The sequence below is a fragment of the Cetorhinus maximus genome, chromosome 3, assembly GCF_964194155.1.
Source record: "Cetorhinus maximus chromosome 3, sCetMax3.hap1.1, whole genome shotgun sequence".
Lineage (NCBI taxonomy): Eukaryota > Metazoa > Chordata > Chondrichthyes > Lamniformes > Cetorhinidae > Cetorhinus > Cetorhinus maximus.
In genome coordinates this window covers 136529515-136545612 of record NC_135881.1, presented here as the reverse complement: position 1 = coordinate 136545612, position 16098 = coordinate 136529515, and the positions used below count along the sequence as shown (strand labels likewise).

At 43.6% G+C, this 16098-nt stretch overlaps 1 protein-coding gene across 1 annotated transcript in view; it reads left to right on the top strand.

Annotated features, from left to right (window-relative positions):
* The first annotated feature begins 11207 nt into the window (after positions 1-11207).
* Positions 11208-16098, top strand: part of colq (collagen-like tail subunit (single strand of homotrimer) of asymmetric acetylcholinesterase) — a 111640-nt gene continuing 106749 nt past the window's right edge. Inside the window, exon 1 of the mRNA XM_078539039.1 lies at positions 11208-11373. Coding sequence (XP_078395165.1) covers positions 11208-11373 — 166 coding nt within the window. The remainder of the gene's footprint in view (positions 11374-16098) is intronic.

Sequence of the window (16098 nt, the reverse complement as noted above, 5' to 3'; positions counted from 1 at the left end):
ATCAGAGGAGATGTGCAGCTCCTCCATCTCCTCCTCAGCAAGCTCCTCTCCCCGTTGCAGCACTAGGTTGTAAAGGGCACAGCAAATGACGATGATGCGTGTCACCCTCTGTAGACTATATTGCAGGGCTCCACCAGACCGGTCCAGGCACTGGAACCTCATCTTCAGCATCCTGATGGTCTGCTCCACCAAGTTGTGAGCTGCTGCATGAGCCTCATTATAGCGTCGCTCTGCTGCAGTCTGAGGCCGTCGCACGGGTGTCATCAGCCACGGCCTCTGTGGGTAGCCCTTGTTCCGAAGGAGCCAACCCTGCAGCCTCTGTGAACCCTGGAAGACTGCAGGGATCTGCGAGCGACTCAGGATGTAGGCGTCGTGCATACTCCCTGGAAACTGCGCATACCTGGATGTATTTCTGGTGGTGGCATACCAGCTGCACGTTCAGTGAGTGGAAGCCCTTGTGGTTGATGAAGTCCACTGAGTGTAGCGATGGAGACCAGAGCGCCAAATGGGTGCAGTTGATCGCACCCTGCACCTGTGGGAATCCCAAGATCAGGGCAAATCCAATGGTCCTTGCATCCTGGCTGTCCCGGTCCCAGGCGAAATGCACAAAGTTGTGTGCCATGGAGAAGATGGCATCCGTGACCTCATGGATGTATTTGTGGGTGGCGGATTGTGAAATCTCACAGAGGTCACCTGTGGAGCCCTGAAAGAAGCCATTGGCATAGGAATTGAGCGTCACAGTCACTTTCACAGCCACTGGCAGTGGATGCCCTCCATGTCCCCTTGTTGCCAAGTCCTGCAGTAAGTGGCACATGTGAGCCACCAGGTCCCTAGACATGCGCAGTCGTCAGCGACACTGGTTCTCAGTCACCTGCAGGAATGTCAGGCGGCGTCTATAGACCCTGGGTGTCACTAGGCGCTGACCTGCCACAGCGCACTGTTGCTCCTGGGCAGCATGTGCGGGAGCCCCAGCAGCCCCTTCTCCTTGAGGTTGCTGCTCCTGCCTTTGCGCGGCCAGGTGCCTCAGTCACTCTCTCCTCTGTCTTCTTCGCTCTCTGTTGGCCATCAGGCCTCCAGCTAGGTCACCAGGATCCATGACCCTGACGTGGTCCTCCTGCAGCATGAAAGAGAGAGAGAGACGTGGTTAGCATGGGAGAACTTAGTATCCTTTCTTGGCCCTGTGTGACTGCCCCTTAACGCTTCCCAGAAAGTGCTGGTCACCTCTCGGATGGCCAGAGATGAGTGCGCTGCATGGCTGCCCTGTCAACCTGCGACATGGGGGACACTGGTCCGAACCAGGTTGCTGAGATTGCAAGGGGCTGTGAGCACCTCCAGCAGGGACTGTTACATGGCCAACGTTGGCGAGGAGATTGTACAACTGCTGCACGGTCCAGTAAGGTGGTCGCAGACTCACAGTGTGTGCCGGGGTGGTAGGGGGTAAGGTCTGGAGGGCTTGGTGGCACACTGGCGCCTCCACATTGCTTGCATGGGTGGGCAGGCTAGGAGCCCCACCCCAATCATATCACTGTGGCTGTGTCTGAACTGTCTCAGTTGCAGAGAGATGGTCAGTTTATACAGGTGTTTCTACTGCGTGACCAATTCCCTTACATGCCCTGCCCCCCCCACCTCGATTGCTTGTGTGCGGGATCCAACGCCAGGGCAGCAGTTGCCCCGGACACTCCCACCCTGAGTACAGTCGTCTCCGGGGCCAGGCAGCAGTTGCCCCCAAGTGCCCCAAGACAGATACCACCCTTATTAATTGGAATGATGATTAATAGTAGTGTTACTGCCCCAACCTCAATGAAGATAGTGCCCCTATTAATCCCAATTTCAATAAAGTCTATGTTTGCTTTAGGTTTAATAGGGCACTATATTTTGGGGGCTAGTATTTATATGGACAATATCTTAATGGAATTAAGATTAATCGGGATAGTATATTTATTGGGTTTAATATTGGTGTGTCTTTATTGGGATTAGGATTAATATGGTCAGTATCTTTTCTCTATTGTTATTAATAGGGTCAGTATCTTTTTCTATTTTGATTAACAGGGTTATTATCTTTATTGCCATTGTGAATAATAGGGCCAATGTCTTTTTGTGGTTATTATTAATGGATCTGATATCTTTACTGGAAGAATAGTTAAAAGAGGCGTTATATTTTAGGGTTTAGCATTTTTTGGGGTGGTGACTTTATTGGGGTTGGGATTAATAGGGGCAGTATCTTCATTGAGTATAGGATTAACAGTGCAGTAAGTTTTGGCGTCTTTAATTAAGAGGGAGATACCTTTATATAAATCTCATAAATCTTCCCTGAATATAAATGCTACTTCTATTAATTCTACCCCAATAATAACTCTGCACCTATTAATCCCAATCCCAGAAATACTACACCCATTAAACATAACTCCAATAAAGATGCTGCCCTAATTCATTTATTGGGGTTAGGATCAATAGCAGTGATACCTTAATTTTAAGAGTGGCATCGTCATTGGATTTAGGATTAATAATGGCAGTAGAATTTGAGTGCTATCTTTGTTGGAATTGTGATTAATAATGGGGAAAATTCTAGAGTTCACTATAAAAGATTTAATAGCTGAGCACGTGGAAAACAGCGGCAGAATCGGACAGTCAGCATGGATTTACGAAAGAGAAATCATGCTTGACAAATCTACTGGAATTTTTCGAGAATGTAACTAGTAGAGCTGATGAGGGGGAGTCCGTGCATGTGGTTTATTTGGACTTTCAGAAGGCTTTCGACAAAGTCCCACATAAGAGATTAGCATGTAAAATTAAAGCACATGGGATTGGGGGTAGTGTATTGAAATGGATAGAAAACTGGTTGGCAGACAAGAAACAAAGAGTAGGAATAAACGGGTCTTTTTCTGAATGGCAGGCATTGACTAGTGGGGTACCGCAGGGATCGGTGCTGGGACCCCAGCTATTCACAATATACATTAATGATTTAGATGAGGGAACTAAATGTAATATCTCCGAATTTGCAGATGACACAAAGCTGGGTGGGAGGGTGAGCTGTGAGGAGGATGCAGAGATGCTTCAGTGTGATTTGGACAAGCTGAGTGAGTGGGCAAATGCATGGCAGATGCAGTATAATGTGGATAAATGCGAGGTTATCCACTTTGGTAACAAAAACAGGAAGGCAGATTATTACCTGAATGGATATAAATTGAGAGAGGGGAATGTGCAACGAGACCTGGGTGTCCTTGTACACCAGTCGCTGAAGGTAAGCATGCAGGTGCAGCAGGCAGTAAAGAAGGCAAATGGTATGTTGGCCTTCATTGCAAGAGGATTCGAGTGCAGGAGCAGGGATGTCTTGCTGCAATTATACAGGGACTTGGTGAGACCACACCTGGAATATTGTGTGCAGTTTTGGTCTCCTTATCTGAGGAAGGATGTTCTTGCTATAGAGGGAGTGCAGCGAAGGTTTACCCGACTGATTCCTGGGATGGCGGGACTGACATATGAGGAGAGATTGAGTCAGTAAGGATTATATTCGCTGGAGTTCAGGAGAATGAAGGGGGGATCTTATAGAAACCTATAAAATTCTAACAGGACTAGACAGGATAGATGCAGGAAGGATGTTCCCAATGGTGAGGGAGTCCAGAACCAGGGGTCACAGTCTGAGGATACGGGGTAGACCATTTAGGACTGAGATGAGGAGAAATTTCTTCACCCAGAGAGTTGTGATCCTGTGGAATTCGCTACCACAGAAAGTAATTGAGGCCAAAACATTGCATGTTTTCAAGAAGGAGTTAGATATAGCTCTTGGGGCGAAAGGGATCAAAGGATATGAGGAGAAAGCGAGAGCAGGCTATTGAGTTGGATGATCAGCCATGATCATAATGAATGGCACAGCAGACTCGAAGGGACGGATAGCCTACTCCTGCTCCTATTTTCTATGTTTCTATTAATGAGGGCAGAACCTTTATAGCAGTTAGGATTTGTATGTGTGGTACTGGGGTTAGGATTAATAAAGACAGTATCTTTATTGGAGTTGGTATAAACAGGGGCAGTAATTATTAAGATTAATAGGTGCAATATGTTTCTTGGGGTTATGTTTAATAGGGTGGTATCTATTGGGTTTAGGGATAAATAGCGGCAGTATCTTTATTGGATTTAGAATTAATGGGATGGTATCTTTATCAGTGGAAGGATTAATTGAGGTGTTAACTCTGTTGGAATTTGTATTAATAGGGACAGTACTTTTATTGCATTTATTGGAATTAATGAAGATGGTACATTTATGGGAGCTGGTATTAAGATAAGGTGGCCATATTTCCCTATGTTGAAGTTGGGATACCTGGTAAAATTATTCACATTCAAGTGGGTTCAACATGAATCAGTCAGAACTATTCTATACTAACGTTCAAATTAAGATCAAGTTCACTGAAGAAAATGACACTCAAGAAGTTTACTGGCAGTGCCAAAACCTATTGGATGATGTAGGATTTATTAATTATAAATTAATTAATTAGCAATTATAAATTAATTATATTGGAGATGGCAGGGCAGGTGATATGCTGCGATTGCAGGATGTGGGAGCTTCTGGATACCAGTGTGATCCAGGGCAAACACATCTGCAGTAAATGTTTGCAGCTGCAGGAACTTCAGCTCCGAGTTATTGAGCTGGAAGCCGAGCTACAGACGCAATGGCATATCAGGAAGGGGGAAAGTTTCCTGGGCATTTTATTCCAGGAGGCGATCACACCCCTTAGGATAGGGTCTTCTGATTTGGTCAGTGGTCAGGGACAGGAGGGTGTGACTGCAAGTGAAGCAGGTAAGGGGACCCAGAGAGCAGGAGTGCAGGTGACTCAGATCTCGCAACTGTCCAACAGGTAAGAGGTTTTTTTCAGCTTGTTTGGATGAGAGTGGGGGCTGCAGGGTGGATGAGCAAACTGACCATGTGGTGCAGAGGAAGCCATTCAAGCGGGGGGGATTACAAGGAATGTAATGATAGTAGGGGACAATATAGTCAAAGGGATTGACACTGTTCTCTGCAGGAAAGAGCATGAGTCCAGACGGCTGTGTTGCCTGCCCAGTGCCAGGGTTTGGGATATCTGCTCAGGGCTGGAGAGGAACTTGCAGTGGGAGGGGGAGAACCCAGTTGTCATGGTCCATGTTGCTACCAATGATATAGGCAGGACAAAGAAGGAGGTTCTGCATAGTCAGTATGAGGAGCTTGGCACCAAATTAGAAGCAGAACCTCAAAGGTCATTATCCCTGGATTATTACCTGAGCCACGTGCAAATGGGCATAGGACAAATCAGATTAGGGAGATGAATCCATGACTCAAAGCCTAGTGTGGGAGAAGTGGGTTCCGGTTTGTGGAGCAGTGGCACTAATACTGGGGAAAGTGGGATCTGTACTGTTGGGACGTCCTACACCTGAACCGTGCTGGGACCGGTGTTCTTGCCAGCCATATAACTGGTGAAGTAGAGAGGGTTTTAAACTAAGTGGTAGGGGCAAGTGTACAAATTTGGGAAGATGTGGTAAATCAAAGAGCAGAGACAAAGCAAAAGAGAAAGGTATTATTATAGGAAATGAAAAACAGACTGTAACAGGAAGGGATAGAGAGTATAAATTTAACAGTAAGTTAACAGATGAGACTAAAGGTTATAAAAAGAATAAAAGGATAAAACTAAAGGTGTTGTATCTTAATGCATGAAGCATTTGAAACAAAATAGATGAACTGAGAGCGCACATAGAAATAATTAAGTGCAATTTGATAGCCATTACCCGAGACATGACTGCAGGAGGACATGGATTGGGACCTGAATATTAAAGGGTGTAGGACATTTAGGAAGGACAGGAAGTGAGGAAAAGGTGGAGAGGTGGCTCTGTTACTTAATGATGGTATTAGCACAATAGAGAGGGATGACCTAAGTTCAGGAAACCAGGATGTGGAAATGGTTTGTGTAGACATGAAAAATGGTAAAGGGAAGAAGTCACTTGTGGAAATTGTATACAGGCCCCAAACTAATAACCACATGGTAGGATGGAGCATAAAGGAAGAAATAATGGGAGCTTGTCAAAAAGGCACGGCGATAATCATGGGAGATTTTAATTTACATATAGACTGGAAAAGTCAAATGGGCAAAAGTAGCCTAGATGAGTTCATAGAATGTTTTTGGGATATTATCTTAGAACAGCACATTCTGGAGCCAACCAGAGAGCAGGTTATACCAGACCTAGTATTGTGCAACGAGATGGGATTAATTAATGATCTCATAGTGAAGGCCCCCCTAGATAACAGCGACCATAACAAGATTGAATTTTACATTCAGTTTGAATGAGAGAGGGGTGGATCCGAGACTATGGCTGGGATTTTCCATGCCTGCTGGCATCGGGCGTGTTTGGTGGCTTGAGCAGACAATATGGCGGGAAGGTCATAAATCAGTTTCACAGTTTTGCGATTGCCCACTCAGCCCGCTGATGGCAGGCCGCGTTTCCTGCCATTGGACTTCGAGAACCTCATTGTAGTACATTAGCATATCATTATGAGGCCAGCCTGCCAGACTCATCCCCCCCGCTGCTGGACCATCCGCCCATATCAGCGGAAAAACATGCCGATGTGTTTCACAACAGTACATAAGCGAAGTGCACCAGGCGGGCTGCACTTGACTCAGGACTTCAAGGTTTGTTTGCCTACCTTGCTTTGGTCAGCACTCACAGTCATCAGCGCCAGGCTTCATCACTTTTAGTGGGGTTTACTGGTGGGTCTCTATAGATTACCAGATCGGCCATATGCGGGTGGCTTTTCAATGGCTGCAGGGCAAGGTCTTGCTTGATGAAGGGGGAGAAGTGGCTTCAGGCAAGGGAAGAGGTTGCAGGACAAGAGCTGTACTGGGGAAGGAGGGTATCTCAGGGTGTCTGTGGGGGTACATGTTGATTTGTGAAAATGGCCTCAAGATGGTGAGGGCTGAGGAGGCAGCCTCCAGATGGAGATGAGGCCAGATGGACATGTGAGGTTGTGTGTAAGAATGGGTGGTGATGTCCCTTCAGCTGGCAGTGAGTGAGATGCCAGTGAATGTGTGATGGGCTTGAGTGTGTGAGTTTAGAGTGATGAGATGGTTGCCTTACCCTGGCTGCACGGATGAGATCATTCATCCTCTTTCTGCGTTGGATGGCCAACCTTTTCTGTGCAGCACTGGCACTGACCACTGCTGCCATCGCCTGCCGTGCTGGATTGGTGATACCACGGCCTGTCCTACAGCCAGAGTAGGGGTAGAGGACATCACGGCAGGCCTCCATGGCATCTAAATGGCATTCTAGTGATGTGTCTTTAAACCTGGGGGCTGCAGTGTTTTTGCCTCTTGTGGACATCTTCCCTGCAGTAGACATGGGCTGGAAGCACTGAGATGTATGTGCACGTCTGGACTTTAAATATGGCACCCGGCGTGAGGATGCGACAAGATGATAATAGGCAGGCAAATAAGAGCCCGCCCATCATGGAAACGGCATGTTTCATGGAAATGCATAAATAATATGGCGGGTTTGGATGATAAGGCTTGAAAACCCGCCATCGCGGCCAGCGGGTAAACATCGTTTTACCTGCCCGCCACTGCACTTAGTGCAAATCTGGGACGATTCTACCCTATGTTTTTAAACTTAAATAAGGGCAATTATGAGGGCATGAAAGCAGAGCTGGCCAAAATGAATTGGCAAATTATGTTAAGGGATAGGTCAATAGAGATGCAGTGGCAACCATTTAAGGGGATATTTCAGAACACACAGAATAGATACATTCCAACGTGTAAGAAAAGGTCCAAGGGACAGACACACCATCTGTGGTTAACCAGAAAGGTTAAAGATAATGTCAAACTTAAAGAAAAAGCATATAATTGTGCAAAGATAGGTGGAAGGCCAGAAGATTGTACAAGATATAAGGAACAGCAAAGGATGACTTAAAGATTAATAAGGAGGGAAAAATTAGAGTGCGAGAGAAAGCTAGCCAGAAATATAAAAACAGATAGTAAGGGTTTCTATAGATATTTTAAAAAGAAATGAGTTAACAAAGTGAGTGTTGGTCCTATAGAAAGTGAGGCTGGAGAATTGATAATGGAAAACAAGGAAATGGCAGATGAATTGAACAGGTATTTTGCATCCGTCTTCACCATAGAGGATACAAGTAACATCCCAGAAGCAGCTATAAACCAGGAAATGGAAGGGAGAGAGGAAGTCAGGAAAATTACAATCACCAGAGAAGATGTACTGAGTAAATTGTTGGAGCTGTGGGCTGACGAGCCCGGGTCCTGATAGACTTCCTCCTGGGGTCTTAAAAGAAGTGGCTAGTGAGATGGTTGATGCATTGGTTATAATTTTCTGAAACTCTCTTGATTTGGGGAAGGTCCCATTAGATTGGAAGAGAGCAAATGTAATTCCATTATTCAAAAAGGGAGGGGGACAGAAAGCAGGAAACTACAGGTCAGTTATCTTAACACCTTTCATAGGAAAAATGTTAAAAGCTGTTATTGAAGAAATTGTAGCAGGGCACTTGGATAAGTTCAAGGTAATCAGGCAGAGTTTACATGGTTTTGTGAAAGGGAAATCATGTTTAACCAACTTATTGGAGTTATTTGAGGAAGTAACTGTGCTGTGGATAAAGGGGAACCGAGGGATTTCCAAAAGGCATTTGATAAATGCCACATCAAAAGTTATTGTGGAAAATAAAAGCTCATGGTATGGGGGCAACATATTGGCATGGATAGAAGATTGGCTGGCTAACAGGAAGCATAGAATAGGCATAAATGGGTCTTTTTCAGGTTAGCAAGATGTAACGAGTGGTGTGCTACAGGGATCAGTGCTGGATCCTCAACTGTTTACAATTTATATAAATGACTTGGATGAAGGGATGGATGGGATGGTTGCCAAATTTGCTGATGACACAAAGACAGGTAGGAAAGTAAATTGTAAAGAGGACATAAGGAAGCTGCAAAAAAAATGGATAGGTTAAGTGAGTTGGCAAAGACCTGGCAAATGGATTATAATGTGGGAAAATGTGAAATTGTCCATTTTGGCAGGAAGAATAAAAGAGAGGCATGTTATCTAAATGCTGGGAGATTGCAGAGCTCTGAGATGTAGCAGGATCTGGGTGTCTTAGTGCATGAATCGCTAAAGGCTAGAATGCAAGTACAGCAAGTAATTAGGAAAGCTAACAGAATGTTATCATTTATTGCAAAAATACAAAAGTAGGGAGGTTATGCTTCAGTTACACAGAGCACTAGTGAGACCACATCTGGAGTACTGTGTACAATATCAGTCACCTTATTTAAATAGAGGATGTAAATGCATTGAAAGCAGTTCAGAGAAGGTTTACCAGACTAATACCTAGAATGGGTGGGTTGTCTTATGAGGATAGGTTGGACAGGCTAGGCTTGTATCTGCTGGAGTTTAAAAGAGTAAGAGGCGTCTTGATCAAAACTTTTAAGATACTGAGGAGGCTTGACAGGGTGGATGTGGAGAGGATGTTTCCTCCTGTGGGAGAATCTAGAACTAGGGGTCACTGTTTAAAAATAAGGGGTCGTCCATTTAAAACGGAGATGAAGGGAATTTTTTTTCTTTCAGAGGCTTGCCAGTCTTTGAAACTCGCTTCCTGAAAAGGTGGTGGAAGCAGAGTCTTTGAATATTGTTGACGCAGAGGTTGGTAGATTCTTGGTAAGCAAGGGGGTGATAGCTTATCAGCAGTAGGCGGGATGCAGATTTGAGGTTATTATCAGATCAGCCATGATCTTATTGAATGGTGCATCGGGCTAGAGGGACCAAATGGCCTACTCCTGCTCCTTTGTCATATGTTCGTAAGAACAGAGAATGGCTTTTGGTCTTTTTTGTTTGATGCTGCCTCATTAAATGATAAATGAGCGCATCTCTAAATTGCATATGATAAGCAAACAGTCCCTTACTTGCAAATGTTTGATCAGCTTTTGTGTTTTGCTTAACAAAGCTCCGAAACACTTGAAGTTGCACGATTATTTTGCTCAGTCTCCTTGCATGTTTTTGTCTGAAGACGCTAAGGTGAACAATTGAAAAATGTGCTTTGCATGTGTGACATATAACCTTTAGTTAGTTGACGATTGTCAGCTACTGAGAAGTCTTCTTCCAAAAACCTCAATTGTTTTTGTACGTCATCATTAAAAGAGCATGTATGTTTTTGTGACATTTTCAGAGTTAAATTGAACTCATCGCTCCCTGTGTGGCAACATGATACAATGTTGGTTTGATACATGGACTGTGTGCAGTCGTGAGTGATGTGGTACTGTGGATATACATGTATACATACGCATGAAATATAATTCTTAAATGATTATGGAATGACATAGCAATATAAAACTACCCATGGTTTTGTTTCAGGGACAGTATAGCCGTTTGACAAAATCGGGTGTAGGAAATGCATTAGACATCCGGAGGCAAACAATATGGGACAATTTGCCACTTAAGCGGAAGTCAGGACATCTGCGATAGGGTTTAAACACGGGACTGTCCCTTTAAAACAGGATATATGTTCACCCTAGATTAATGATACTTTGGTTTTTGGGGGTAAGATTTAATGGAGCGTTGTTGGAGCGACTAATTAATAGAGGTGGTATCTTTATTGGGGGATAGAGTAATCGGGTCTGTACCTTTATTGGTGTTGGGATAAATAAGGATTGAATCTTTATCCGGGTTGGTATTGGGTTGAGATTAATAGGGGTGGTATCTTTTTTGAGATTCGGTTTAAGAGGGTGGTATTTGCATGCGCTTGACGGATTTTTATTTGTAAATAACATCGCTTCTGATTTCAAATTTGCGTCTTCCCTTCTGAAGATGAGGGCACTCGTGTGGGTTAATATTCGCTCAAACAACCAGGATTTTACTTTATACAAACTTATTTAAAAAATTCATCGGCACCTTAAGAAGATGGGAAGTGTGGGGAGATAGTACCATTGGAATGCGCAAGCTGAAAAATAATGTTTGTAATTTCAAAGGCGCCTTTGGAATTTGGAGAAATGTCCTAAATCTCTCATCCCACTTACTGTACGTGTGTGAGTTTAAATCTCTACACGGTCCCATCGTTCGCTACATTCATCACCACCGAGCAGTAATGTGCACTGCCAGTGTCTAATATCCGCGATGGGGCTTGTGTTGTAAAAGCAGCTGATGTACTTGCAGTTTAAATATAGCCGGTGTGCGGTAAGGAGAAGATTTAATGGGAAATGTTTGCCATTCTTCTCCTAAAGGCAACAGCGACGCCAGCGTCAAGTTTGAACTGCAGCCGAGCCGGGATGTTCCCGATCACCTTCGGACTTTTCCTCCAGTTCTTTCTCTGCCATGTGTTGGCTGAATCCACCTTCTTGGACAACGCTTTCCCATTACAAGCAGGTATTAAGAGATGAAGTGATCTCTTTCTCTCATTTTTTCTCCCTCCTTCCCCCCTTTGCTTGTTGCTCAGTGTAAAATGCAAGCGATCGGCAGTGTGAGTAAATGAGGGAAGCCGACAATCTGGATTCGGCTGCAGATTGTTGTCGTTAATGGACAGAGATCGAATCCCACCGGATTAACGATTTGACCCGGATCAGGATGTTAATAGGTTTTCTAGCTCCAGTGTTCGATTTCCAATGTAAACTGGTTGGCGTTCATTCTATTTCGGTCGGTCCACCAGGCGAGAGAACGTAAATTTTCTTTTCTAAAAATACTTCGGATCTCTTCCTTATTGCCATCGGACTCCAGTCGGATGTGAGAGGGTAAACATCAGCTGGCTCCCTTCGTATCTCACATTCAGTCAGGTCTCCTGAAATAACTTGCTCAGCCAGAGGGAATTTATGGGAAACTATTTCTAATTGTTTGCGGATGCTGCCTTGGGAACGCCAATGTTATACTGCTCATCTTTCACCACTCACTGTGAACATCTCCTGGCACCAATACAGATGTGCAACATAGCTGCCCCATTGTCCAGCTGCAGCCAAATAATCTGGAATTATGGCTTCCCTCTGGAATTGCAATTCTAAATGGCCAACAGCATGTTTGGGTTGGTGGGAGTTATTGAGCCCAGCAACTGAGAAATTATCTGTCAAAGAATCCAATTGGTTAGCACACCACTGGAACCGTTATACGACAAATGTTCTGCCCGGTACTAATACTGACATATTTAAGGCTTCAGAGTCGGAAGTCCATTTTATTTTAAAGTTAGAAATCATTCAGCGCTCATTGGATGCAGGTTTTATGGTATTTTGTTTTAACATGAGGTATCACATTTTTAATCCATAAATTTAAAAGGCGATGTTATTGGTAGTCTACTTCTGAGAAACATGCACCTAATTCAGATAGGGATGTGAGGAGAATAGGTTTATACCAAAGAATACAAACAAAATAACTTTTAATATAGCAGTAATATATGTACATTGTTTAGCAGAGTAATAATGAAGTATTATTGCCAGTAATACATGTGCATTGTTTAGCAGAGCAACAATGAAGTATTATTGTCAGTAATGTAACACTCATTTTCAATGCAGTAAACTTATTATTTGTAGGAAGAACGAGGTGAGGAAAGTTAAATGGTACAATTTTAAAGGGGTGAAAGAACAGGTGAATACCTGGGGCCTGTTTGTGCACCAACCTTTGAGGGTGGCAGGACAGGTTAACAAAGTTTATGCGACTCTGGACGTTACAAATAGAGGCATAGAATACTAAAACCAGGAAGTCATGCTAAGCCTGCATAAAACACTACTTTCACCCCAGTTGGAGTATTGTGTCCAATTCTGAATCCCATCCTTTAGAGAGGGTGTGAAGGTTTTAAAAAGGGCGTTAGAAGAGATTTACTAGAATGGTTCTGGTCGAGCGGGATTATAGTTACGTGGATAGAATTGAGAAACTGGGGTTCTTTGCCTTGGAGAAGAGAAGGTTAAGAGGAGAATTGATAGAGATGTTCAACATCATGAAGGATTTAGGTAGAGTAAATAAAGAAATGCAAGTGTTTCCAATGGCTGAAAGGTTGATAACCAGAGGGCACAGATTTAAGGTAATTGATAAAAGAACCAGAGATGGCATGAAGAAAAACATTTTTTCTCCAATGAGTGATTAGGATTTGGAAAGCACTGCTCAATAGGGTGTTGGATATGGATTGAATGGCAGCTGTCAAAATGGAATTGGATAAATACTTGAAAGAGAAAACACCGCAGGGATATGGGAAAAGAGCCATGGTGCAAGGCTACCTGGCTTGCTCTTCAAAAGAGCCAGCACACACTCAATAGGCTAAATGGTCTCTTTCTGTGCTGTGCTATTCTATGATTATTATACATTTAAGACATGTATATATCCCATAGTAGCTGTTGGGCTCACTAACATTGATTATTTGTCTAAGAAGAAAAATAACAAGAAAAACACTGCAGTGAAAATAAGTGCTTTAGAATTACAATTCCAGAGGGAAGCCATATAACCATATAAAAGGGAATTCAATTTTTTTGCCATAATTCCAGGTTATTTGGCTGCAATTGTACAAAGGGGCAGCTATGTTGCACATCTGTATTGGTGCCAGGAGATTTCCCAGTGAGTGGAGAAAGATGAGCAGTATAACATTGCCATGGGACCAAATAGAGTAGGTAGTCTTGTTCAACACCATCTTTGCGCTGGCTGTAGTGTGACTATAACCTATGTCAAGCTCATCTTCTGAAACTCTTCACATAACCAGTTGAAGCACCCTTACTAACTTTGAACTTTTTATGATTATTGAGAGATGAGGATGCTCCCTGATTAAGCTAGTAAATAGCAGGACCATACAGAGTAGTCAGGTTCCAATTTTGATTTCTGTCCTGCACAGTTCGTTGATTGTGATGACTTGACGGAGCAGACAAGTTTCATCAAGAAACAGTTAACTTTATTAAAGAGAGATTTAAAGATGCTTTCACACTCGATCAGGACTCTCGTCAGGAAGCTCTGCCCCACAGATTGCCCGCGTGACCAGCTCACTGGTTGGAGCCCCTGCAGTACATCACGTGACCCCCCCGATTGATAGAAGGGAGGAACTATACCCCCAGTTACCACATTAATCTTAGCCAGAGCAGTGATACATGACTGGCCTCAATGGTAGGAGGGAAAAACCAACCAGGATTCCTGCTCCTGGTCACTATCTCCTGACGCCCTGCTGGAAGATTGCGCATGTGTAATACCATATAGGACCAGATCAGGCTCACTGCGGGTGAATAACTCACAGCAACTTAGGAAGGACATGTTGTCCTTGGAGGGAATGCCATGTAGATTTACCAGAATGTTACCATTCACCATATGTTGAATGATGAGGAGAGATTTCACAAATTCCCAAGAATTTAGAAGGTCAAGGAGCACTTTGATGGAAATTTTCAAGATTTTCAAGATATTGAAGGAAATGGATTGGGTAGATAGAAATTATTTTCACCGGTTGGGAAGTCTAGGAATAAAGGGCACAGTACAAAAGTTAGACCCAGGCCTTTCAGGAGTGAAATAGGGAAACAGCTGTACACACAAAGGGTTGTAGGAGTTTGACATTTTCTTCTGCAAACTACAATTGATACCAAGTCCATTGTTAATTTTAAATCTGTGATTGATAGATTTTTGTTAACCAAAGATATTAAGGGATTTGGGGCAAAGGTGTGCCTATGGAGTTGGGTCACAGATCTGCCATAATCCCATTGAATGTTAGAACAGGCTCAAGGGGCTGAATGGCCTACTCCTGTTCCTATCTTGCTTGGAGTTTGCCTGGTACTTTTGGAGCCACAGCTCAGCCAGGAGGAAAGGGATTCTAGGAAGGAGAAGCAAGGGTGCATAACTTAGTGGTAAGAAGTTGGAAAAGCTGAAGCAGACATTCAGATATTTTACTGGTAATCAGAAACCAACAGTCAGTGTTCTATGTAGGTATGTCAATGCACATAAGCAGAAATATCTGCTTGGCTTGTAGGGTGAGTGGTGTTAATGATCCAGGGAAAACACTGCTCGCACTGCTTAGAACTTTGAACTGTATTTACAGTATAACTGCACTACATCAGTCACTACCTGACTTTGCAATTCAAATAAAATTCTTCATTAAAATGCAACTTATGGACCAAATTGCTATGCTCTGTCACAGCAAAAATATGTTTTCCTTGCACTTTGTGATTCACCTAAATGTTTTAACATTTTATGTCCCTTCCATGTCAATAGTCATTTATATTCATTCAAGTGATACCTCATGCTATTTGCCTCACTATAGTGTAAAGTAAAGCTGGGAGGTGGATGGCAATCTAAAACTAATGTATCTCACTGCAGGTAATATTAGCATTATTAAATGGAGTGCTTAACTGTTCTTTTCTGGCCCTCAATAGCGACAAACGTTTCAGCATTCACCACTACTGGGACTGCAAAATCTGTGCCATAGCTGCAATGCTGTTGGACCTTTATGATATTCATTATAGAATGCATCTCGTAGTAAGGTGAAAAGTGTTTTCCTTCCATGGATCATGTCATAAAGAGGACAGAATGCATTACAGATAACAACAGGCACCGGGCAGGGACTCGGGTTTATGTACAGTATCCGGGTTCAAGAATACAAGACCAGTTCGGACCAGTATTTTTATTTCCCAGTTTTTACTGTTTTCTTGTTTTGGGAATGTTCCATAAGAGGCCTCAGGTAAACTTTATGACTTGTGATGTCACAGGGGGCCCTAGTTATAGAAAACAATGGCACGGATCTTGCAATCCCAGTAGTGGCAAATGCTGAAACGTTCGTTGCTATTGAGGGCCAGAAAAGAACTGTAACCTCCGGGGAGCAGACCTGGGCTCGAGCCCAGAAGTTGCAGTTCACAAGAAAGGGCTCCAGGGGAATGCATGCTGATGGTCCCATTGGGAGCTGTCAGTCAGGAACTTGGCCTGATTGTCTTATGCTCAATTATTTACAGCTATGCCTAGCAGATGTAGAGGCCACTCAGGAGCACAGCCCTTTAAATCAGCATGAGTGTCAAAACACTCTTGCAACCCTGTGCCCACCTGCCCCCCCCTCGCCCCTACTCACGCTGGGATATATGCTATTCACAAATGGTTTATCCATAAATCGTGTTTTTTATATGTGTTATATAAATATATCATTTGCTTTTAGTGAAA